The sequence below is a fragment of the Macaca nemestrina genome, unplaced genomic scaffold (assembly GCF_043159975.1).
Source record: "Macaca nemestrina isolate mMacNem1 unplaced genomic scaffold, mMacNem.hap1 Scaffold_112, whole genome shotgun sequence".
Classification (NCBI taxonomy): Eukaryota; Metazoa; Chordata; class Mammalia; order Primates; family Cercopithecidae; genus Macaca; species Macaca nemestrina.
This window is the reverse complement of record NW_027257595.1, coordinates 1-26,279: the sequence shown is the minus strand read 5'-3', so window position 1 is coordinate 26,279 and position 26,279 is coordinate 1. Positions and strand designations below refer to the sequence as shown.

The 26,279-nt window shown below is 49.2% G+C and overlaps 1 protein-coding gene across 3 annotated transcripts; it reads right to left on the bottom strand.

Moving 5' to 3' along the window:
- Positions 1–467: 467 nt before the first annotated feature.
- Positions 468–22,945, bottom strand: LOC139361229 (SH3 domain and tetratricopeptide repeat-containing protein 1-like). 3 transcript variants are annotated; one of them, XR_011618791.1, is made up of 7 exons: positions 22,413–22,945; positions 11,717–11,758; positions 7,571–7,751; positions 6,245–6,395; positions 3,413–3,535; positions 2,556–2,711; positions 468–1,598 (listed from the first exon to the last, which is right to left on the bottom strand). XR_011618791.1 is itself a non-coding variant. In XM_071089803.1 (6 exons), the coding sequence occupies exons 3-6, from the start codon at positions 7,702–7,704 to the stop codon at positions 2,688–2,690; spliced, it is 432 nt and encodes a 143-aa protein (XP_070945904.1). In that variant the 5' UTR covers positions 7,705–7,751; positions 11,717–11,758; positions 22,413–22,945; the 3' UTR covers positions 1,960–2,687. The 3 variants fall into 3 exon arrangements, 2 of the variants coding, with proteins under 2 accessions (XP_070945904.1, XP_070945905.1); XM_071089803.1 differs by lacking the exon at positions 468–1,598 and having other exon boundaries at positions 1,960–2,711; XM_071089804.1 differs by lacking the exons at positions 468–1,598; positions 22,413–22,945 and having other exon boundaries at positions 1,960–2,711; positions 11,717–11,860.
- Positions 22,946–26,279: the final 3,334 nt, after the last annotated feature.

The window sequence follows — 26,279 nt, the reverse complement described above, 5'->3', positions numbered from 1 at the left end:
CCATGCAGCCCGGCTTTTTCTCCCACTCCTCTGGGCCCTGGGTCCAGGGTCTCCTATACAAGGAGGAGGGTATAGCCTTGGAAAGACAGCCGCCCTTGGGGAATTCTGAGGGGGCCTCCCTGTGGGAAGCTGGCCTGCGCTGACAGCATAGTCACGATGAGGCCCAGAGGGCTGTGCATGGGAAGGAGGTGAAGGAGGCCTCTGCCCCTCGACCCCAATCGTGGACTTTGGCCTTTCAGGTACTACTTGGCCCTTTCCTTTCTCCTGGACAGGGGGAGTGGGCGGCAGGCTTGACCAAGTGAGATAAAGGCCTCTTCTGGGAGGTCGGTCCCCTTGGGTCCCAGGAGAGACCCTGGGCAGTGAGCAGTGTCCCTCTGGGTCTGACACTTGGCACCTCCCTGTCTGGCTGGGACTTGGGAGGCCACAGGGACCACTTCTGATCACCAGATGTCGCCAGCACTGGGCAAGGGCCTCCCGGGCAGCCCCAAGCCTGCGGTGGGGGATACGGGGCAGGGTCTTAGGGCTGCCCCAGCTCCTCATGTTGTTCTAAGGCCCCCAAGATTTTGGCCCCTGGACTGGAGTGCCCTGGCCTCTCAGCCCCTAAGGAGCACTGACGAGGTGTCGGTGCGATGCTGAGGAGGGGTCGTGCCTGCTGGGCAGAGGGGTGGAGACACCCCAGGTCTGAGTCTGCCAGTCCCAGCTCTCTACCCCTGCAGGGCTGGGGGCAGAGGGAGCACAACACCTCCCCTCAAGACAGACCCGACCCAGCAAGGTCTCAGCCTGGCTGGCTGGGCCCCCGCCCCACTACACCTGCCCTAAGCTGGGGTTTCCCTGTCTGTGAACCCAATGGTAAGACACTGGGGTCCCACCCAACCCTTCCTGGGTGGTGTGAAGATTCAAGGTGTCTCGGGACTCCAGGAAGGAGTTACTCAGTGCAGGCTGGCACCCTGGGCAGGCTTCCTAGAGGAGGCGCCAGGATTTGGGTTGGATCTTGCAACGTGGATTCAGTGTGAGGATGATGCCGTCCTCTGAAATGTCCTTCTCCCGACCCTGTTTTATTTGTTAAATGCAACTTGACACTTGACTGTCAAGACTCAGTTTGGTGTCACCTCCTCCAGGAGGGCCCCCCTGACTACAATCCTCCTTCTTTACCCAGAGGCCACCATTGCCCACTCATGTGTCAGCCTCCCTGGCTGAGACTGAGTTCTTGAGGGTGGGGCCTGGCCATCTTGGGAGCTTGGTTGTATCTGCTAACCTTGCCGGCTCCTCCAGCTGGGTGCAGAGCTCCAGGGAGGCCACTGGGCCATTCCTAAGGAAGGCTGGAACCCAGGCCTCTGGGGTGTGGGTGGAGATCCCACTCCAAGGGGTCTGGGAACACCCCGTGCCCTACCCCTGCCACCCACCTTCAGGTCATAGAAGATGATGTCACCGAGCACCAGATACATGTTCACGTAGTAGACGGTCTCCTCGTCGAACTCCAGCAGCGAGTTGCAGAGCTACAGGGCCTTGAGGTATAAGTGCTCCACCAGCTTGCCATGGCCCAGCCGGTGGTGCAGGGCGGCCAGCCGTGGTAGGCCATGCGCTCGTTCACTGGTCCCCTGGGTGCAGGCCAAAGGTGCAGGTGTGAGGACGTGGCTCCCTGGGGCAGGGAGGGCTCAGGCCCCTCAGGAGCAGGTATGCAGACCCCGGGCTGCATGCCTGGCTTGCCTCCAGGCACCTGTGGTCACCTGGGCAGCTCTGGCCAGTCCCTTCCAGGTTCCCAGACTCACTTTCCCGTGTGCAAAGCAGAACTAATAAGGCCTGCCCCTGTCTACTGTGAGGCTTTGGAAAGTCGGACTTGGATGGCCCAGTTCTGTGTCTACACAGAGCCACCTGCCTTTGCTCACTGGTTTTAACCAGGAGAACCCAAAAGCCATGCAGTCCAGGTGCTCCTGGGCTCCCCGGCTCCAGGCAGCCCACCGACGTGACATCCGACTCCTCCTGGGTGTGGCACGATCAGAGCCCCCTACCTTGGGGAGTCAGCTGCACACCTACTGTGTAATGGGCCACGGGGCACAAGGCGCTGGGGCATGTGGCCTGCCTAGGGTTCCCTGTCTCTGGAGGGGGACAGACGACCCTGGCACAGCACCAGGGGATGCCCGGCCTTAAGGGGCAGACTGCTGGAAAGGGAACTGGGATTTTATCAGCCAGAGAGCTGTGTGGTTGATGATGGTGGGAAGGGCACAAGAGAAAGGGAATGTGCCACTCAGCCTGGCACAGGGACCAATGAGATGCCTGGCATGTCTGGAAGGCAGAGGGCACACTGGGCGGCCCTTGTCGTCAGCAGCAGGAACAGGCAGAGGAAGCAGAGCTCAGGCAGGCAGGGAGCTCTGCACTGCGTGAGAGACCTTGGGCTGTGCCCCACAGCCGGACGGGGAAGCCCGTTGGGCAGATCTGCCTGCCTGGACAGGAGACCAGGAAAATCCAGCAGCTGTTTCAGCTCCTGGCCTGCAGACCTGGAGGCTGGGCTCTGGCAAAGTGTGGGTCCTGGCAGGGTGGGGGCTCAGGGGACTTACCCAGAGTGATGCTGAGTGCTAGGGCCATGTAGGCAAACTCCAAGCCCTCCTGGGGCTTCTCCAGTGTGGCCAGAAGTGCCACCAGCTTGTTGCACAGCTGAAGCTGCAGCTCCACCTTGCGGTTGCCCGTAGTCACTCCAGGGGCAGGGCCTGGTCCTACCACACAGGCAGGTGGGGTCAGGTTTCCCACAGCACCCACCTTGCCCAGCGCCCTCCTCAGAGCTCAAACATGTACTTGGAGCTTCCCACGCCCCAGCTACCCCTGCACCTCGACACAGCTCTGTGCTCTGGGATAACACACAGTTCAGACACCCAAGTTGGGGGCTGAAGAGTCACCTGAGGCCCATCCAGCTACACCTGACAGCCTCAGACCAGCCTCTCCCACCTGGGCACCGGGGGTCTGACTGGGGGGAGCCAGCACTCCTCTCTGCTCTAAAAACACATTTATCTGTGCCCAGGGCTGAGCAACACTGTGAGCTCAGAGGAAGGGAGAAGCCGTCCCACTTCGGAGTACATGCAGACCTGGGTCTCCCACTGATGCTGTGTGTCCTTTGACATGTCCCTGTGCCTCTCTGAGCCTCAGTTTCCTCATCTGGAAGATGGGGACAGGACTTCTCACTCATGGTTGCTTGAGGTCATCAGGTACAAGGGTAGAACCATTGTCACGTCCAGGCCCCGAGCGTTTGTCTCGGGCAGGGGCATGGTCAATATCATTCCCGGTGAGACCACTTGGAAACTCATCATGTGCATGGGTGGCCCTGCCTCCAGGTGGGAGACCTCTACCCTGCCACACCTGTGCCTCAGCCCTCCAGGTGCTCCACTGAGGCCCACCCACATCAGCCCACAGGCCAGCTCACCCGGTAGAAGGACATGCCTTCCTCCCGCTCCCAGGCCCCATTGAAGAAGATGTCTCCAGCTGCCTCAAACAGCTCCAGCCCCAGGTTGGGGTCGCCTGTGTACAGGTCCACATTCTGTGCCACCTGAAAGGAGACAGAAGTTCCCTCAAGACCCACACCTAGCGAGGTGGCCACGCGCACCTTTGCCAGCCTCCTTCCTCTCACACACTACAGGTACACCTGAGCATTTTTCAGACCCTGTGCATTAGGGCTGCCCCCACCACTGGCATGAGGACAATGAACTGATGCACCTGAGTGCCAGGAGGTGACAGAGCAGCTGCAGCCCAGGAGCCCGATACCTGTGAATCCTACCACCAGGGCTAGCCCCAGCCCACTCCCCCTGCACTCAAACCAGTCTCTGTGGCCCTCAGATTGCTGGGAGCCCAGCCCCTGGTTCCTTTCTGCGTTGCCACATCCCTGCCACATCAGCAGTGTTTGTGGGTGGGCCTGGTCCCCTCTTGGCCATGAGCTCTTGATCCTTCTCCTCAGCTCAAGGAGGTATACAGCAGGTGCTCAATAATGAAAACTTCACCAGGCTCGTGGGCTTCACAATTTGTTCCAGATCACACTGTGTTTGGGAAAGCCTCTGAAAACAGTCACTATGATAGATTCATTTTGTAAGGAGATGTGCCACGTGTCGCTTGGAGCAAGTTCTGTGTGTTAACTGAGTGGTCGCATTATTTGAGCATGTGCTGTATACCAGCAGATGCTGTGCACTGTGAGGGGCCACGCCTCTGCCCTCAGGGAAAAGATGCTGGCCACTGGGGGAGGATGTGAGGGAACCAGTTGGAGGGAGGGAAAAGGCACACAACAGGTGCTCAGCAGTGGTTTAGGAATGAGTGGATGGATGAATGAATGGATGAGAAGATGTAGACACATGGATGGAAGGATGGGCCTGTGGCTAGATTAATGCTTGGATGCATGGATGGATGGATGGATGGAATGATGTGTGTATGTCTGTATGTATGTATGGGTGGGTAGATAATGTATGGATGGGTGGAGGGTAGATGATGTATGTACATGTGGATGGATAGATGGTGGATAGACGAATGTATGGATAAACAAATGGACAGATAGATGAATGGAGGGATGGATTAATAGGTAGATAGGTGGGTGGATGGATGATGGAAGAATGGATGGATGAACAGGTGGATGGATGGATGATGGAAACATGGATAGATGATGGATAAATAGATATGTGGATGGATGATGGATGGATGGAAGGATGAACGGACGGATGGAACAACAGGTGAATGGATAGATAAAAGGATGGATAAATGATGGATGCAGGGATGGACGGATGGATGAATGGACAGATGGATGGATGATGGATGGATGGAAAGATGAACAGATGAATGGATAAATGGACAGATGGATGAATGGTGGATGGATGGAAGGATGAACAGGTGGATGGATGGAAGGATAGATGAACAGGTGAATGGATAGTTGATGGAAGGATGAATGGACGGATGGATGGATGAACAGGTGGATGGATGGATGATAAATGGATGAAGGATGGATGATAAAAGGATGGATGGATGGATGATGGATGGAAGGATGAACAGATGAATGGATGGATGAATGGATAAATGGATGGATGGAAGGATGAACAGGAGATGAGTGGATGGATGGATATATGGTTGAATGGATGGATGGATGGAAGGATGAACAGGTGAATGGATGGATGATGCAAGGATGGACAGATGGATGGAACAACAGGTGAATGGATGGATAAAAGGATGGATAAATGGTGGATGGAGGGATGGACAGATGGATGGATGATGGATGGAAAGATAAACAGATGAATGGATAAATGGACAGATGGATGAATGGTGGATGGATGGAAGGATAGAAAGATGAACAGGTGAATGGATGGTTGATGGAAGGATGAATGGACGGATGGATGTACGAACAGGTGAATGGATGGATGATAAAAGGATGGATGGATGGATGGAAGGATGAACAGATGAATGGATGGATGATGGAAAGACGGATGGATGGAAGGATGGATGAATGAATGGATAAATGGATGGATGGAAGGATGAACAGGAGATGAGTGGATGGATGGATGGATGGAAGGATGAACAGGTGAATGGATGGATGATGGAAGGATGGATGGTCGCTGAATGAACGGATGATAAAGGAATGAATGAATGATGGATGCACGGATGGATGGATGGATGATAGAAGGATGGATGGATGGAAGGATGAGCAGGCGAGTGGATGAATGATGGAAAGATGGATGGATGATGGATGGATGGAAGAATGAACAGGTGAATGGATGATGGAAGGATGGAAGAATGGATGGAGGGATGGATGAACAGGTGAATGGATGGATGGATGATAAAAGGATGGATGATGAATGAATGGATGGATGGACAGACAGGTGAATGGATGGATCATGGATGGATGGAAGATGGTTGGATGGATAACGGAAAGATGGAAGGATGGACGGATGGACGGACCAAGAGGTGAACAGAAGAATGATGGATGGATGATGGAAAGATGGAAGGATGGATGGATGGATGGATGGACGAACAGGTGAATAGATGGATGGAGAGGTGAATGAATGGATGGTTGCATGGAAAGATGAACAGGTGAATGGATGGATGATGGAAGGATGGATGGATGGATGGAAGGACCCACAGGTGTATGGGAAGATGATGGATAGATGATGGATTGATGGATAGAAGGATGAGCAGGTAAACAGATAGATGATGGAAGGATGAATGGATGGGTGGATGGACAGAGAGTGAACAGCACAGGGGTCCTCCTGCATCCCTTGTCACTCACCTGGATGTACAGGTCCACCAGCTCGCTCTGCCGCAGGATGTAATAGATCTTCCCTGCTTGCAGCCAGGCATGCGCCGCCTCCTCTTTCCTCTGGAGGTCAATGAAAATCTCCAGACTTCGTTTGGTGTAGTCCAGAGCGGATTTGTAGGCCCTGGAATCAGACGCAGGTGTCAGAACAAGGGCTCTCATCCTCCTGGAACCAGTCTGCCTCCTCCCGTGGGTCTGGAGACAGATGAACTGGAATGTGCAGATTGGGAACAGCCCTCTTGTGTGTGCAGTGTTCTGCCCTTCCCAGGCTGCTGGGAGGGCCAGGGTGAACACACACGGCATGGAAAAGATGAAGGACATCCTTCTGAGGGAATCAAGCATCATGCTGCCCTGTGGCAGGAGGAGTGTGCTAGTCCATCTCCCCTGCCTCCCAGACATGGCCTGTGTCTTCTCCAGATGCACCAGGAGCCGTTAGTGTTCAGAGGCTATCTGGGCCGATGATTCTCAAGGTGTGCAGGCATCACAGTCACCCGGAGGCCTGTCCTTATAGCTTGCTGGCCCTGCCCCCAGAGCTTCCGGCTCCACAGGCCTGGGGCAGGCCCTAGAACTCCCACTTGCCACAAACTCCTAGGTGACATGGATGCTGCTCTACTGGTCCAGGGACTACACTTTGCGAAGCATAGCTCTAGCACACTGGCCCATTTTCCTTCTGTGAACCTGAGGCCAAGACTGGAGCCAGTCTCCCAGGTCCCCATGGAATCTGGCTCCTTCCCTGCTCTCTCAGTAAGTCCAACACTCGAGGGGGTGTGACTGCAGCAATGTCACTGGGCCCTATGGGTGGGGTGGCCAGGGCCATGGTTACCCCACCAGGTCAGGATGCTTGGGGGAAGGGGAGTAGGCCACATATGGGACGTGAGACCTTGAAACCCTGCCCCAGGGAAGGAGGTGAAACAACTGGCTTTGTCTTCTGTGGGAGAGAAGCCACAGGTGGCTGCTGTGGTCACATTTAAGGGGACAGATGAAGGCCAGGAGTGAAGATTCAGGGCAGGCAAAGATCAGATGACAAAAGCCACCATAATAGGAAGAACAGCCCAGAGTGCACGTACTGCCTCTGCTGGGGTTGAGATGACCTTTGACCCAACAAGGGAGGCTCAAGCTGGGACTCACGGGCCAGCAGCAGCCCTGGGACGACCCCAGGCCCACCAGCTCAAAGCATCTGATGCCAAAGAACCAAATGATCAAAAGGAGAGGGGCTGATGGCGCCCTGAGCCAGCTTCCCTGTGCCCCCCTCCCTGCCCTGCCCGCCCCCACCTCCACCACTGCAAAGCCAGCCCTTACCACTCCGTGCCCAGGGACAGGTAGAGCTGACTGATGGTCTCCAGGATCTGCCCCTCCAGCACCTTGTCGGCCACTTTGTGGGTCAGGGAGAGCTGGAGCTTGTGGTAGAGGACACACTGGGCCTTCCTGGGCATGATGACGCTGTAGAAGTAGCACAGCCACTGGACGGCCCGCAGCTGGCCTGGGCAGAAGACAAAATGGAAGATGTTAGTCTCTCAGCATTGAAGCGAGGCTGGCTGTTCTCGGAGGCCCCTGCGCCATGCTTGCCTCTTTCACCTCTGTGAGCCTGGGTCCCATAGGCGGGGAGCCTGAGCGCAGACAGGCCATGCACCTGTGCAAGGGCAGATGCCAAGCACACCGTGACATGGGCACAGCTTGGTACAGATGCTCATGGTACAGGCCGGCCTTCTTTACAACTCCCAGGGCTGAGATCCTGGCCAGGCTCGGCCCCTGCACCAGGCCATCTATTTCTCCTTCACAAAGTCCCTTTGGTCAGGACCAGGGCCACCTTCAGCCTGAGCTGATGAGGCCAGGGGCACAAGTAGCCCCTGTCACAGATGGAACTCGCAGAGAGCAAAGCCAAGCGTCATGTCTGCCACACACGGCATCATGTTGGGGGAATGGGGTTCAAAGCCGGCCCCTGGCGTTCCCACACATGCTTCTCTCATGCAACCAGGCTCCCAAGCCACAGGCTCACTGGCCTCTCCCAAAGCCAGGGCGCTGGGAACAGTGGAAAGCTTCTGATTTTCTAGTGTGAGAAATGTTCCGGAGATTAATACAGGAAACCAGGTACGCCGAATGGACATCTGTCACACACGCCCCCCAACAACAGCTGAATACACCGTCCTCTCGAGCACCCATGGGATATTCCCCATGACGGACCATGTGCCAGGCCACAAAATGAGCCTCAGTGAATGGAGAAGGACTGAGACCAAAGCAGAGGTGTTCTTCAGCTGTACTGGCACGAACACTCGAAATCGACAGTGAAGGAAATGTGGGAGATTCAAAAATATGTGGAAATTACACACTCCTAAACAACCAGTGAGTCAAAGAGACCATCAGGGAAACCGAAAACTAATTGGAGAAGAATGCAAACAAATGCACAGCCCGGGCCAGCGCGGTGGCTCATGCCTCTCATCCCAGCACTGTGGGAGTTGAGGCGGGAGGATCGCTTGAGTCCAGGAGTTTGAGATCAGCCTGGGAAACATGGTGAAATCCTGTCTCTATAAAAAAAAAAAAAAAAAAAAAAAAAAATTAGGCGGGGGGGGGGTGGTGGTGCACAAACATCTGTAATTCCAGCTACTCGGGAGGCTGAGGCATGAGAATGGCTTGAATCTGGGTAAAAGTTGCAGTGAGCCAAGATTGCACCACTGCACCCCAGCCTGGGCAATAGAGCAAAACTCTGTCTTAAAAAAAAAAAAAAAAAAAAAAAAAGCACAGCGTATCAAAAATTCCAAGATGCAGCTAAGGCAGTGCTGAAAGGGAAATTTATAACTGCAAATGTCTACATTCAAAGAAAGAAGAAAAATCTGAAATCAAAAACCTAACCTTCCGCCTTGAGAAACTAGAAAAAGAACTAAACGCAAAGTGAATAAAAGGAAGAAAATAATAAACGTGAGAGTGGAGATGGGAAGTAAAAATACAGAGAATGGAAAAACAAGACATAATCAACAGAACCGAAGGTGGGTTTTTTGAAAATAATAACAAAATTGACAAATCTTTCACCAGACTAACCAAGAAAAGAAAGACGGGACACAAATGACTAAAATCAGAGACTGAGCACCATGGCTCATGCCTGTCATCCCAGCACTTTGTGAGGCGGAAGTGGAAGGATCGCTGAGGCCAGCATTGAAGACCAGCCTGGGGGAACATGATGAGACCCCATCTTTAATAAAAATAAATAAATAAATAAATAATTAAAAGCCCAAGTTTCTAAAATCAGAAATGAAAGAGGAAACATTATTGCCGACCTGACAGAAATAAAAGGATTCCATGAAAACACCATGAACAATTGTACACCAAGAAATCAGACCATCCAGACACAACAGCCACACTCCTAGAAGGACACAAACTACCGAAAGTGACTCAAAAATGACCCCAAGTAAGCATGTGGGGTATCAGCGCCGCCCTCGGTCTCCTCGACCGTTCAGCGCAGGGTGGGGAGACAGGGAAGCATGATCCCCGTTCCCTGGCCTGCATTTCCGAGTCTGAATCCCCCAGCACACCGGGGAGGGCCTCGTAGGAGGAGGTGTTACAGGCTGTTGTGCCAGGAGCAACCGGAGGCTGCAGTGGGGGCTGGGGCGCTGGGTTCCTGGAGGGTCTCCTTCCAGTCAGAGAATGCCCCTGGGGAAGAAGCCTGGGTCAGAACCCCCCACCCCTCCTTGGGCAGATATGTGGGACCAGGGCCCCTTCACAAGGTCCTTTCCAAAATCTCATCCCTCCTAGGGCCAGGAGTGGGTGCCAGGCCTGTGCTGGGAAATGGGCAGGTTTGGTCACAGCCCCTGGGGCTCTGGTCCAGGCCACAGGAGGCACCTCTGAGTGGTCTCACTATGCCATGACAAAGCGCTGCAAGGCAGAGGGGACTCAACAGTATCCCTCGACTCAGCCATTTTCCTGGACTCAACTTCCTCATCTATCCTCTGCGGCCTAGATTTCAGACAGCCCTGCCCACCTACTGTCCGTTCACTGCTCAGTCTGCAGTGACTGTTCGATAGCACCCCATGGCTCCCCAGTGCTCTTGGGGAAAAGGCCAAGCCACAGCCTGAGGCCCCAGGCCCTGCTTAGCTCTCCAGAAGAGCTTCTCACCATCCAGCACCCAACCCACCCGCTCCCAACTCTGCACCTCCCTGCATAAGCCCTGCTCACTCACCCCCGCTCACACCCCACTCATCCCCGCTCACACTCCCACTCACTCGCCCCCACTCACTCACCCCACTCACTCATCCCCGCTCACACCCCACTCATCCCCGCTCACACTCCTGTTCACTCACACCCCATTCACTCACCCCCACTCACACCCCACTCATCCCCGCTCACACTCTCATTCACTCACCCCATGAAACCTCCGCTCACCAGCACTCACACCCCACTCATCCTCGCTCACTCACCCCCACTCCCTCAACCCTGGGCCTTCACACAGGCTACATCACCAGCCCCTCCTCCACCACCAGCCCCTCATCCACCACCTATTAGTTGACTAAATCCTCTCAACCCTCTGGTTCTAGACTAAAGAGACTTCCCTAACCCGGGGCCAAGTGCTGCCCCACCATCACGCCACTCACCCTTTTGTGGCTTCTGTGGCCTGAAGCTCACATTCCTACGCTCAGTCTCTGCCACCCCAGGACCCTACAAGCCCCATTTGTGGGTGGGGCCTGGCACACTCTGCACACAGCCCCTCCCAGCCACTACCCTGGCCTCCGGGGCAGCTGGAGAGCCACGTGCCTTTGCTCCAGAGACTTTGGCAGAGGGTGGAACCACCCCCTCCCTGAGGCAAACCTACAACAACCTTCCCTTCCCCACTGGCTTCCCGGGCCTCCTCTGGAACCTTGTGCCTGCATCCCAAATGTACTGGGATGGTCCCATTCCCCGGGAAATTCCAAGAGCCCTTGGTGCGTCCATATCACCAGGCTGTCCACATGTGGACCCTGAGGGGAAGAGACAGAGCCGCAGAGGGGAGACGAGAGGGCCTCCCTGAATCAGCCCCTCAGGAAGGAGCAGACCTTTCAGGGACATCAGTTGAGGCCCCTGCAACCTAAGGCTCTGAATTCTGCTACCCGCTGAGGGCAGTGTGGCCTCCCATCTCTGAGGCAGAGCACAGGGTGAACTGCAGCTTCTCCAGGTCATGAAGAAGGAACCCACAACTATATGTGGGCCCCAGCACTGGAAAGGATGCCCCACCTCGTTCGGGGACCAGGCAGGGGTCAGCATGTTCATTGGAAGAAGTGTGGGACCCCACGGCCTCCAGTGCCAGAGTAGACGGGAGGTTCAGGCCCACCTCAGGCGACATCCTCCAAGCCCCCAGCCCACACCACAGAGGGGTGACTGTCGCATCCAATGCCCACCGTACTCAGCTCTGTCACCACCCCCCGCGTTACCCCAAGGCCCAGCTCATAACCAGAGGAAGCCTGAGCCACGCGCAAAACCCACCTTGTTCCTGCGGCTGCTCGGTCTCAGCTTCCTCTACTGAGTCTGGCAAGGGAGAAAAGAGAAGCAATGAACACCCCCAGCCAGCACCTCTGGTTCCATGTCAGGTTCAGCTGGGTGTCGGTGTTGCAGGGTGAGAGCATTGCAGGGTGCAGGGGTTGAAAGTAATATCATCCGAGGGCCGGGCGCGGTGGCTCAAGCCTGTAATCCCAGCACTTTGGGAGGCTGAGACGGGTGGATCACGACGTCAGGAGATCGAGACCATCCTGGCTAACACGGTGAAATCCCGTCTCTACTAAAACATACAAAAAACTAGCCGGGCGAGGTGGCGGGCGCCTGTAGTCCCAGCTACTTGGGAGGCTGAGGCAGGAGAATGGCGTAAACCCGGGAGGCAGAGCTTGCAGTGAGCTGAGATCCAGCCACTGCACTCCAGCTTGGGCGACAGAGCGAGACTCCATCTCAAAAAAAAAAAAAAAAAAAAAAGTAATATCATCCTCTTCCCTCCTGGATCATGGGAACAACATCACTGGGGGGTGTATACTTTCTGTGATATGGGGAGTAATATCGTCTTCTGTGCCTTGGAATATTAAGAACAATATCATGGGGGGGCGTGTACATCTTCTGCAATATTGGGAATAATATTATCCTCTCTCCCCCTGCATACTAGGAAAGATAGCAGAGTGGGTGTTCACCTCCCGTGATATGGGGATTAATACCATCTTCTCCCCTTCCGGATAGCAGGAAGAGTATCACACGGGGGTCTACAGTGTCTGCGATACTGGGAGTAATATCAACCTCTCAGCCTTGGAATATTAAGAAGAATATCACAGGATGGATGTACACCCATGGCCATATTGGGAGTAATATCAGCCTCTCCTCTCCATGGATATTAGGAATAATATCCCAGGATGTACGCCTCCTGCTCTATGGGGAGTCATATCATCCTCTCCCTTCCAGGATATTAATAACAATATCACAGGGCGGGTGAACACTGCCTACGATACTGGAATTATTATCATCCTCTCCCCCTCCAGATACTAGGAACCATATCACAGAAGAGCTGTACCCTCCCTGCGATATTGGGAGTAATATCATACGCTTCTTCCATGAGTATTAGGAGCAATATCACCGGGTGACTGTCCATTCATTGCTATGTTGGGAATCATGTCATACTTTACTCCCTGGATATTAGGATCAGTGTCACAGTGTGAGTGTACACCTACTGCGATATTAAAACTAAGATCATGCTCTCTGTCCCTGGATATTAGGAACAACATCACAGGTAGGTGTACACTCCCTCGATATTAGGAGCAATAATATGATTAATTAGTAAACATCAATGATCAATTTTAATAATTATCAGGCTGGTCTCGAACTCTTGATCTCAGGTGATCTGCCTGCCTCAGCCTCCCAAAATGCTGGAATTACAGGGGTGAGCCATCGCGTCCAGCCAACACTTCTTTACATCTCTTTTTGGACCTCAAATTTAGCATGCCCAAAATGCACTTTTGATTCCTCCTGCTATAACCCACTCCTCCCATAGTCTTCCCGATCCCAATAACAGCATCTCTAGCCTTCCAGTTACTCAGGCCAAAATCCTTGACATCATCCTTAAAACTTCTTTTTCTCTCTCTTGTCATCCAAGAGAGAGACTCTCCTTTCAAAATAAATGCCAGACCTAACCCCTTCTCACCTTCCTCATCATTTCCAACCACGTCCAGCCCTCATCATAGCGCTCTGGGTTACTGTAAAAGCCTCCCAATCGCCAGGCAGAGTGGCTCACACCTGTAATCCCAAGCACTTTGGTAGGCCAAGGCAGGTAGATCATCAGAGGTCAGGAGTTCAAGACCAGCCTGGCCAACATGGTGAAACCCCTCTACTAAAAATACAAAAAATTAGCCGAGCATGGTGGTGGGTGCCTGTAATCCCAGCTATTCGGAAGGCTGAAGCAGGAGAATCACTTGAACTCAGAAGGCAGAGGTTAGAGTGAGCCGAGATCGTGCCATTGCACTGCAGCCTGGATGACAAGAGCGAAACTCCATCTCAGAAGGTTAAAAAAAAAACAGCCTCCCAACCCAACTCTCTCCTTCCGCCTTTCACCCTGCCCTGCATTCTACCTTCCACTCTCAAACATTTCAGAAAAAAAAAAAATTATATCCACAGAAAGAGAAAAAGAAAGTGCAAATGGGGTGAAATGTTTGGGGAATCTGAGGGAAGACCATACGGGAATTCTCTGTACTATTTTTGCAACTGTTCAATAAGTCTGGATTATTTCGAATTCAAGAGTTAAAGAAAGAGGCCGGGCGCGGTGGCTCAAGCCTGTAATCCCAGCACTTTGGGAGGCCGAGACGGGCGGATCACGAGGTCAGGAGATCGAGACCATCCTGGCTAACACGGTGAAACCCCATCTCTACTAAAAAATACAAAAAAACTAGCCGGGCGAAGTGGCGGGCGCCTGTGGTCCCAGCTACTCGGGAGGCTGAGGCAGGAGAATGGCGTAAACCCGGGAGGTGGAGCTTGCAGTGAGCTGAGATCCGGCCACTGCACTCCAGCCTGGGCAACAGAGCCAGACTCAGTCTCAAAAAAAAAAAAAAAAGAGTTAAAGAAAGAAAGAAAAAAAATCTCCCTTTGTGAATCCATCCTGTATTTCCCCTGGCAACTTAAGGACGCTCTTAACTAAGCACATCTATTTTTTCATGAACACTTAAAGAACCCTTGCCTAGTTTTGACTTTCTGTGCTTGGCAGAAGTGTGTGTGTGTGTGTGTGTATTTCATATATATGTGTGTGTGTATATATGTGTGTGTGTGTGTTTTGTGTATATATAGAGAGGGAGAAATATATACGTGTGTGTATATATAAATCTATATTGTATATTTACTATGGTAATATATATATCTGTGTGTGTGTGTGTACATATATTACGTACCCCATAGCCTGTCCTTAACCAGTTCTAAACTTAGTGGGAAAAATACATACCTAAGCAGAGAATTTCAAAATAATATGATGAATGTTTTGATAGAGGGATGGGTTGCTATGGAACACGCTGCTAAGACACAAAACCTCCTAGATGGGACAATGAATGAACGAAATATTGCAACTATAGGCACCCCCTCTGATATCCCCACAAATGTTTATAGTTATATGCATTTGCTTCCCCCAGGACCCCCGTTTCATAAGGGTTAGTCCTAGAGCCTAGCAAGTTCCTACTATGGTTGGCATACATATGCCATTCAAGAAAGAATGACTGAGTGAATGACGAGTTAAGAACCATTTGTCAGCCAGTGCTCAGTAACACAACATGCACTGGTATGCAAATTATATTTTTGTTGAAAGCAAGGGCAGGATCACAAATTATCCTTCCAGAGAAAGCAAACCTCAAAAGCTTCTTTACCCTACTAAAGCACATTATAAGAAGCTCCCCTTATATAAAAGAAAACCTCCTCGTTCATTATCAATGGCATGTAAACCAATAAGCCTTCACCTCTGATGACATCTCTTCCGTCACCAGGGCTAGATAAAGGAGGTTCCGGAAACCCTGGTAGTTGTGAAGGCGGCTCCCAGCTCTGACACTCTTGAACCCTGCGGGGGCGGAGGTCACACAGCAGAACAACCGAGGGAAGCATCATCAGGTTTCGAATATGTTTGAACCAGAGACGGCAAATAGGCTTCAACCAGCTGAAAACACCAGAGATTCATGGTGGCCACCTGAGGGGTTGTGCTCTTAAAAAACAAAAATTAAAAATAAAATTAAAAAATTAAGAAAGGAAGGGGTCAAGAATCCATCAGGTCTGACTGAGATGTGTATCAGTGACTAACACCCCGTAAGGCAAAAGTGCTCCGGTGCGCTTTGGGTTCTCTTCAGCAGTATTTAAAGGCGTGTGCTTCCCTAAGACTAAGCCACGGGAATACCCCTAGCAACACTGCCAGGAGAAACGTCTACCATGGATTTGGCTAGAAATACAGTTGTCTTTAACAAATTAACACTGAATAAATCCTGCCTTATTAGAGCCTGAGAGGATGACATTCTCAATGATAACAGTTATCACTACAATCTCCAAACATCTGCGATCCTGCAAGGAGGAACTGTGACAGCGCAGGTCACGTGTCCAGAATGCTTCCCAGACTGCCTGTTACAGAATAAAAGAAATGAAACCCCCCCCAAGAATGTCTTCTCTCACATTTAGCCAGTTGTTCCTTTGTGTGCATCTCTGTGCTAAAATGGCCATTCTTCCCCACAGCCTGAAGTCATATGCTAAAATAAATGAGACTCACATGAAGCCAGAAACGTGCAGATGCGAGGAAACCAACACAACTGAAATGGGCTGGAGAGTGTGGCCAGGAGGATGGTACTTCCCAGGAAGCAATTACTTCATCTCTGCCCATGAAGCAGGCAGCTGTCACTGTCCCCCAGGCCCACACCAGCCACTCGAAGTACGTTCTAACCAAACTACCTCCAACAATCAACATCAATACACCACACAATTGGCTTCTGAAAGGACACCTTGCAACCAACAAGAAACTGTTAGCACAACTTTGAAAACCTGTGCAACTAAAAACCTTGGAAAGGGATAAACACTGCCACATTTTGACTCAAATACTGTCATGGGGTAGCACTGCAATAATTCACTGAAACAAAAGAATGAATGAGGAATACGTTTATATAGGAATCAGAGGAAGCATGACTAATCATTTAAAGAAATAGGTCAAGAAACTGCTAGGTTCAAATGCTACCGTGAGACACTGTCAAGGCCTTAGGCAAATTCACTTCTCTTGGTCCTGTTTCTAGGTTCATCAAAAACCAGCTTTGGACTAGGGAATCTGTTGCTTCCCAAAGCCTTCCTTCTGTGATTCCAGCCCAGATTTTAGGACTGCTCTCCCACTTGGTATATGAAAGTGCTTTCTGTGTAGAATAGCAAGAGTACATTTCTGTGTTGAATGAGGTTTGGGACCTACTCTATGAGGCAGAATATCATCATGTAACTTTAAGCATGACGACAAGGCGCACTCTAGAATAAGGATAACACATAAGATGTGGCCATACACCTGTGCGTGCCTGGCAGGGAGATGGAGAAGTCTCATTTAATGAAGCCGCGGTGCCTGTTGCACCTGAATATCCTCAGTCCACATCAAGTTCACAACGTCCTTCTGACATCAAACCACAGGTATCACATACTTTTCCATACTTTCTACCCAAGATTAAAATATGCAGAGCACCGTGATAAAGACGCCTCCATCCCCAGCATGTTGGCTCTCGTTCTGTAGAATTACATACTTGAGGTACAAAATGATCACCAGGCTGCAGCGGCAAGCAAGACTGGGCTCCGTGGGGACAGCAGGCCCTGCAGCAGCCACCACTCCTGTCCCCACAGTCTGATGCAGCTGCAGAGAATCTGTGGTTGAGGCCATTCACTTTGTGAGAGAACCACACAGGAGGGAAAAGGTAGGGGAGGTAGGGAAGAGGGCAATGTCAAGCCTCTGAGCCCAATCCAAGCCACCGCATCCCCTGTGACTTTCACCCAGATGGCCTGAAGTAACTGAAGAATCACAAAAGAAGTGCAAATGCCCTGTCCCACCTTAACTGATGACATTCTACCACAAAAGAAGTGAAAATGGCCGGTCCTTGCCTTAAGGGATGATATTATCTTGTGAAATTCCTTTTCCTGGCTCATCCTGGCTCAAAAAGCTCCCCCACTGAGCACTTTGTGACCCCCACTCCTGCCCGCCAGAGCCAGAGAACAACCCCCCTTTGACTGTAATTTTCCTTTACCTACCCAAAGCCTATAAAAGGGCCCCACCCTTATCTCCCTTCGCTGACTCTCTTTTTCGGACTCAGCCCGCCTGCACCCAGGTGATTAAAAAGCTTTATTGCTCACACAAAGCCTGTTTGGTGGTCTCTTCACAGGGACACGCATGACAGGCAGGTGCAGAGCCAGGGAAGGACCTGTCATGAGAACAGAAAGGAATGTGCCTCCCTGTACGCACACTCGGATTTTATGACAATGTGGGCAGGGGGCTGAACAAGATGCCTGAGAACATTCCTCCAAGTTCTTTGGCTGATTTTCTAAATATTGGTGTAAAATCTGAACTCAGACAAATTTCTTTTTAAATCGTTTCAATCAACATCTTTGGTGCTCAGCATCATGTCTACATGATCATCTAGAAAACCAACTTCTGTTCTAAGGCTCACATCTTCCTATTAAGTCCCAGGGATTTTACAAGGGAATGCACCTCTCATTCGCATCAAGCACACACACAACTACCATTAAAGAAATGCTTAATTTGCCTACATAATTTTTTAAACACCCAGATTTGAAATACAATAGAGAAGACAACTTTTTGATAGCTCTGCTTTCCAACTGCGAACTGCGGGTGGAGAAAATAACCTGCCATGATTTCTAACCAGTCAACAACCTGTCTTCCCTGGCTGCAGTAGGAGCAATCTTTCTGAGCTCAGGATGAAAAAGAACCCAGCTGTTCAGGGGACAGATAGTCATCAGTTCTCAGCGGGCTTCCTGGGTCCCAAATCCCCATGTGATACGTGGAAGTAAAAAGCTATCAATGACCAAGCATCTGAACTCTTATCCCATCTCGACATCTGCTTCTCCTGCCATGTAAATTTAAAATTAATAAGCCTGCTATTAGAGAACAGAGTTGGTGCTGCATCTGTCTTCCTAAAATTATGGATAATTACCAGCCCACAATGGCTTCTAATCAGATTTGAGTAGTCCCTTAGACAGGAAGCTAAAGTGCCTCAGCCCTAAACTGAGAAGAAAACAGAAACTGGAATGCTCTAGGTTTGATTTTTTCCCCCTTGTTCTAAAGTTGATGTTCCCGAATCTCCTTCTACTGTCTTGCTTATAAAATGTATGAGAAACAGGGAAATTTAAAGACATGATAGAAATGGCCACTTTTTCTAGGTACAAACTTTGTGAACATTATTTTCAGCTGCTGGGCTTTTTCTCCACAAACTGTGAGCCTGGAGGACATTTTCTCCCTCGTGGTTACACATTCAGAGTCAGGGAAGGTGGCTTTAGCAGTAAAGAGGGGAGTGCAGTGAGAAGTGACGGGACACTGAGAAGGGCAGACAGGGACTCTACCTCGGTGGCCTGCAGCACTCCTGAGCCTCGGCCTTTACTTTTCTATCTGTACAAAGGATCTAAAGGCCTGTGATTCTAGGCCACGACAGCTCTTCATACACACATACACAAACATCACACGCCTATGTGAAAAGCTGTGACACTTGGCTGATTTCCTGAAGAGGTTATCTTGTATCATTTCTACTCATGTACTCCACCTCCTTCCAGACAAGTATCTGAGGATGATGGGCTATCCCACAGCCATGTGTGTAACCTCTCCTGCTTACGATCCCTGTTCACATAGCATTTTCCAAAAGCATTTGGTGTGAAGTGACAGAAGAAAGAAGAATAAGGTTCTTTCAGCCCATTCATTCATTCATTCATTCATTCAACAAATATTGACTGACTATCTACGTGCCAGACACTGGTGATATAACAGCGAACATATATTTTTGTAGGTAGAGACAGACAACCAAAAAGTATGTTAAAGAGTGATCGATGCTGTAGAGGAAAATACACCAGGAAACAGGAAAGAAGAATACCCCTATTCTAAACAGGAAAGAAGAAGCCACCCTACACTGGGGTGACGCTAGTGTTACAAAATGGAAACAGCGGCCGGGCGCGGTGGCTCACACCTGTATTCTCAGCTCTTTGGGAAACTGAGGCAGGCAGATCACCTGAGTTCAGGAGTTCAAGATCAGCCTGACCAATATGGCAAAACTCTGTGTCTACTAAAAACATAAAAATTAGCTGGACGTGGTGGCACATGCCTGTAATCCCAGTTACTCAGGAAGCTGAGGCACAAGAATCACTTGAACCTGGGAGGCAGAGGTTGGAGTCAGCCGAGATCACACAACTGCACTCCAGCCTGGGTGACAGAGGAAGACTCTGTCTCAAAAAAAAAAATAAATAAAAATAAAAATAAAAATAAAATGTAAACAGAGAATAAGATACCAAAAGAAAGAACATGAACAACTAATTGTAACAAAAGCCTTTGTAAGCTGATACTTTCCTTCCTGGATCCTTGTCCCTTACAAATGGAAAAAAAGAGTGGGTAGGGGGTAGCATCAAAATGATGTTTTAAGACGGCTTGGGGTTTCACATGTCTGACAGCCATACTCACGTACTTCAAGGAAAAAGCTCTAGCTCTATAAGCCATCTGGGCAATGGTTTAATGTCTTTTCCTTTTTTTTTCCCCAGAGTTTTTAAAATACAGGAAAACATGTGTGTTTATTTGGCTGCTCTGTGCCCGCACACGTGCAAACTGTGCTAACAGGTTTTTCCATGTTTTGCTGAATTTGCCAGCTTGCCATAAACAGGCTTCCATGTCGTAATTGTCTATAAATAGCACAAACACACGAAAATGCAAATCAAGACAAGCTGTCCCTTCCACTCCTGTTGCCATGATGACAGGAGAGCGACCATTGGCCAAATCAATACGCGGAGACTGCAGCTGTCTGGCAGAGAGCACAAGGTCGACTGCTTTTCCCATAGCATTTAAAGAAACAAGCGGAAACGGCTCTCCACACAGGACAGAGACATCCTTTGTTCTTTGAATCAATACTGCCAATGCCCAAAATACTTTCTCCATCACACTATCTATATGGAATTCAAGTTCCTTCCAATGCCATGAGTAACGCCAGTGATAGACTATGTTTAGTCATAATGACCCATTAGCATTCTTTTTCCTCTAAAATGTTGAAATAATAACATTGAGTGTGCACTCACGAGGTGCCAGGCTCTGAGTTTGATCTCGTTTGGTTCTCGTTGAAATCCTGTAAGATCAGTACCATATTCTCTCATTTTTCATAGATGAGGAAACTGAGGCATAGAAAGGCTAAGTAAGTTGTCCATGGTCACAGGTTATTTAGGAACTTTTCTCCAAACTTTCAAAACTTAACCACTGCCACTATTACAAATGGGTTTTTGTTTGTTTGTTTTTGTTTTTTTTTTTTGAGACAAGGTCTTGCTCTGACCAGGCTGGAGTGCAGTGGCATGATGATGGTTCACTGCAGCCTCGACTTCCCAGGCTCAAGTGATTCTCGCACCTCAGCCTCTCCAGTAGCTGGGATTACAGGCATGAGCCACCACATCTTGCTAATTTTTTAATTTTTATTTTTTCTAGGGATGGGGTTTCATCATGTTGCCCAGACTGGATCCAAACTCTGGGCTCAAGAGATCCTCCCAGGTCGGCCTCCCAAAGTCCTGGGATTACAGGTGTAAGCCGCTGTGCACAGCCCTACAAATGTGACTTATACAAAGTCAGAGCAGTGAGCAGGAAGAGAACAGAGACTTCAGCGAGTCTCCTGGCTGTGGCAACACCATATCCCTCCTCCATACCGTAATGTGTCTACACCCACCAAGCTCCTAGACGTTGAAGGCAGGCCAGCTCAGAGACGAAACAGCAGTCAAGAAAGAGAAGATGCAGACATGTGTCTTGATTTCAGCTTGAGCGTGCCTCTCTGCCTTGCAGCTGCACAGGCAGAAACCAGGGGCGGTGAGTCTGAGACAGTGTGTTTGGTTCCTGGCAGGTAATCTTTTGGGAGACCATCCCATACAATTAGTGTTACACTTCTCAAAAAGGAAGTGTGACTTTTATAGAAAAATCATTTCCATTTTGGAGAAAGGCCTAATAAAACCACAAAAGGATAATACATTCATACAACAGCAAATTCAATTCATCTGTCACAAACTGAAATCCCAAAGCCCTCTGGGCACACAGCTGCTTTTCTGAGCTGAAATTCAACTCCAGTGGAGAAACAGGTCAATTTTTCTAAAAAATTTTCTTTTTCACATGCCTTAAATAAAAATTCCTTCCCCTCACTTGTCATTTTCCAGATTTAATGGCTCTGTTGGTCTTCCTCTCATTTAGGCCATGAGCACTGGCTGCATGTCTGCTACGGCCCGGACTCCAAGGGAGGCACCCTAGGGAACACAGATGACCTCAGCACAGCGACACCCTCAAGGAGCACACACGGAGAAGGCAAGATGATACAATCGCAGACTTCACACAGAAAAGAATGTGGCATCCATACCCTGTCCCATTTCTAGAAAACAACGATGCTGAGTCAGTAACATTTACCGAACAGCCTGCAGTGTGGAGGCAGGCACGAGGGGGCTCCATACAGGGAAGAGCACCTTCAGAAGGGGGCATGCAAACAACGTGGAGGCAGGAGACGCCCCCACGCACAAGGGCCAGCCTGGGGGCCTGCAGAAATGCCCATGCATCTGGGAAGAGGGAGAGAGGACAAGATACTTAAATGCTCCAAAATGAATAGAAGCCTCCCAAGAACTTCCCCCGAAATGGGGCAGGGATTTACAAAAGACCAAACCCAGCATGCGCAGTTACCTGAGCATAGCGCCAGGAGAGCAAGCTATTCCAGGAAGAAACAGGGTCCCTAGAAGCCTGAGCCTCTACTCCCAGCTCTGCGACTCATTCACCCTATGACCTTGGTGAAGGCTCTTAGCTTCTGTGAGCCACAAGAGAATCACGCGAAAACAGAAGATATGAAAACTGCTCTGCCTTTTTCACAGAACTGCTGAGGGAATAAAATCAGATCATGGATTTTAAAATTCTCTGTGAATTATGAAGTAAAATACAAAAATATGAAATCATTCTTACCATTAGTAACAGCTCTGTAAAATTAAGAGCAGAGGTAAGATCACAGCATTTTCCACCTCCCGACTCCCGAGAGAAATAGTGAGTCCAGCCGATGTATTTGTGCAACCCCAGTATCTAGGCTTTGAGAGCCTCAAACCGCTCATGAACTCTGACAGTATCACTGCAGCCCACTGCTCATTAAGTTCTCCAAGACAGTCAACTGACATAAAATACTACAGCTTTTTCAGCTGGGCTTGAAGCCCAGCACACAGCACAGCTAAACAGTGAAGAGGTTTTCTGCCACTAGACTCAAAAGCTGGCTTTTGTAGATTCCCATAGAAAGAACATTCAAGGCCAGGCATCGCGGCACATGCCTGTAATCCCAGCAATTTGGGAAGCCGAGGCAGGAGGATCACCTGAGGTCAGAAGTTCAAGAACAGCCTGGCCAATATGGCAAAGCCCCATCTGTACTAAAAATACAAAAATTAGCCGGGCATGCTGGTGGGCACCTGTAATCCCAGCTACTCGGGAGGCTGAGGCAGGAAAATCGCTTGAACTTAGGAGGCCGAGGTTGCAGTGAGCTGAGTTCATGCCACTGCACTCCAGCCTGGGCGACAAGAGTGAAACCCCATCTCAAAGAAAAAAAAAAAAAAAAAAGAAAGAAAGAGAATTCTTTTTTGCTGATGTTAAATTTCCTGTGCTTAACACAGAGAAATCATACAACACTGAAATCCTGAAAACATATCATAAAAAGCATTTAGCGACTGAAAAGGCATTCAATATAACCTGTAACAGTGAGTTCCCCTCCTCTTTCCAGCCAGCTCCACTAACGCTGTGACCCTTAACAATGCTTTCACTAACACAGAGGAAAATTAATAGGACCGCTTACCCCTCTCAGCTGACAGCTAAACCAGTGCTTCTCCCTGGGCTCACTAAAGATGACCTTTACTCAAAACCAGGCTGCAACGACCCTGTAGATGTTGACTAACGATTTCAAAATTCCCATATTCTTTGTCCATTCCTAAGGAAGATGAACTGAAGCCAGGTGTCTCCAAGTCAGAACTAACAGAGGCCTTAAACATCAGATGGCCCTTTCCCTTCTTTGACAACTGGGGTATCTAAAGCTGAGCTTATGGAAGAAAACAGCCTGTTTAGTAACAAAGCGAAAACCAAAGCCTAGTCACCCAACCTCTGGTCTGGAACTTCTTCGACAATCCAGCACCCATACAGGATGAGTCTCCCTAACCAGAAACTCTGAAATCCGCAACTTTTGAGTGCCGACGTGATGGTCAACGAAATGTTCATTGGAACAGCTCAGACTCTGGATTTTTGAATTCAGGATGCTCAACCAGCAAGTATAATACAAATATTCAAAAATCCAAAAATGTAAAAACATCTGAGACACTTCTGGTTCCAAGCAGTTTGGATGAGGGATATTCAACCTGCATTTTTTGTTTTTTCCTCTAATGAAGGAAATTAGAAACGAGACCCGAGCAAAGTCATTCAATCCATACTAAAGTCATTCAATAGTTTAATGAGTACCCATTTAGAGTTAAGTGCTACCCGCAGATATTTAAAAGGATGAATACATACATGCCTATAATCCCAGAACTTCGGAAGGCCGAGGTGGGAGGATCACCTGATGTCGGGAGTCCAAGACCAGCCCGGCCAGCATGGTGAAACTCCATCTCTACTATAAATGCAAAAATTAGCCTGGCGTGGTGGCTCACACCTGTTATCCCAGCTACTCTGGAGGCTGAGGCACAAGAATCGCTTGAACCTGGGGGGAGCACGTTGCAGTGAGCTGAGATCACACCACTGTACTCCAGCCTGGACCACAGAGCAAGACTCTGTCTCAAAAAAAAAAAAAGAAAAAAGAAAATTTAAATTGTGTTTTCACATGGAGCCCATGTTCCCAGAACACAAGCCCTGCTCTATGCTCCAAAGGCACACAGGGTGCCCCTTTATCTTAATGCTCACCATATTCCATGGCAGCCACTGGCACGTGTCTGTCCATCGCACTAGACTTCCTGCGCATGAGGCAGGGATCATATATTATTACCTTTCTGTCCCCAATGTCTGGCCTAGAAGACACTCAGTAAATGATTACTGAACTAAGTCAGTTACTAAGACATTTTAAACTTGTATTAACAAAATTGATTTAATAAGTTTGCCAATGCAGCCTTCATACCACACAGCTTAAATCTCAACCTGCGGATTTATCTTGTGTTCTGCTAGATTATCACCTATTAACATTCAGGAGACACCTAGTATGTGCTAGGCATTACTAATTGCTGGGAACCTAGCAGTGACAAAACAACATTCCTTGTTCAAAGAGAAGTTCTAGTATAAAGAGGAATAGAAGGAACAGGCTAGATTGATGAGAGAGATAAGAAAAGGACAGACTGCCATGGGAAGCACCTGGTCTTATCTGGATGGTACACAGTTAACGAAGACTGAGTGCTTCATATAGCATAAGATGATCTTCTCCAAAGAAGTGAATGAAGCTTTGATTCCCCAGTACCAGAAGTCATCATAAAGTTGCGTACAGCCCCATGCTTAGTGTAGGAAGTGAAACCAAACAAACAAACAAAGCTCCAACTTCCAGAGGAAACGGTCCAATTATGAAATCCTCTGGCTACGTTCCATTGAAATTCAAGGTATTCAAGAGGCCAATATTTAAGTGATAAATTTACCCAACCACTTAAAACTAAAGTAGTCTTTGGTTCAAGGGGTAAAGGTATAGTACCTTTTACAAATTTATTAGCTCTTAATATTTACATTTAAATATGATGATGATGGTGTAATAATAACTTTACTGAGTAGTTACTATGTGTTAGGCACCAAACTAAGCACGTTACACACACATTTGCACGATCCTGTGAGATGATCATGACCCCTTGTCATCCCATTTCATAGATGAAAGTCATGTTTATATAAGCTTAAAAACTTATCCCAAATAACACAGCTAGTTAGCAAAACTCAGGCAGCCTGACTCCATAGGCCTTGTTTAAAGAAGTAATATTTATAAACTGTCCAGCACAGCAGTGGTACAAACAAGAGTTCAATAAATGCCTAAAGGGTACTTCATACCCAAAATTGTTCCCGCCAATCAAACTAGACTTACCCTGGTTCTGCATAACCAACTGTCAAATTATTGTTCCACGAAGTAAAGGTGGAATGGGTAGAGATCAGAATAGAGTGAATAACTGGTAAATATACTTCATGACAGGTAGTAACAGGATGTGGCATTTAGGGTATTTCCAGGTTTGTTTGCATAACACTTTTTCACAGTTCTAAAGCACAAGAACCATTCTAAGCTGGTGAAAGCATAAGGCATGTCTATGATCCAGGACTCCAATTCACTGTGGATCAGTGGATCTCAACCTTTACTCAACCTTTACAGTATATCAGAACCACCTGTGGGTTTTTAACAACACTAGAGCTGCCCAGGCTCCATTCCTGCAGATTCTATTTCAACTGGTCGGGAGTAAGCACGCATGCTTTTTTCACAGCCCCCCAGATGCAGCTAGATTTGCAAACCACTGTCCAAGATGCTCTCACACTTCCGCTCAGTTCACTCACTGAGATTCTAAGCACTACGAATCGGGCTAAGTTAACAAGTCAGGCTCCACTCCCTAATAATATTGGCAAAGAAACCAAGATCAGAGATTTATTCCAGTCCAAACCAAACAAATTGCCGGGTGAAAAAAACGCCCTGGCATAGTTTGCCATACAAAACAACTTCCTGCATCTTCCCAGTCAGTAGCCTAGAGACTGACTCTGAGCCATGAGAATTCAGAGTCAGGGGAATATGCCCATCTGAGGCATCTGCCACACTCCTAGCACACCCTCAAAAGCGCCCAGCTACATTTCACATCCACTGTC

Excerpts from the sequence above, each read along its gene's own strand:
- LOC139361229 (XM_071089803.1), bottom strand. The coding sequence starts at position 7,704 with ATGCCCAGGAAGGCCCAGTGTGTCCTCTACCACAAGCTCCAGCTCTCC. Across the intron at positions 6,396-7,570 it reads CTGTCCCTGGGCACGGAGTG|GGCCTACAAATCCGCTCTGG; the intron begins GTAAGGGCTGGC and ends GTCTGATTCCAG. Across the intron at positions 2,712-3,412 it reads AAGGCATGTCCTTCTACCGG|GACCAGGCCCTGCCCCTGGA; the intron begins GTGAGCTGGCCT and ends CCTGTGTGGTAG.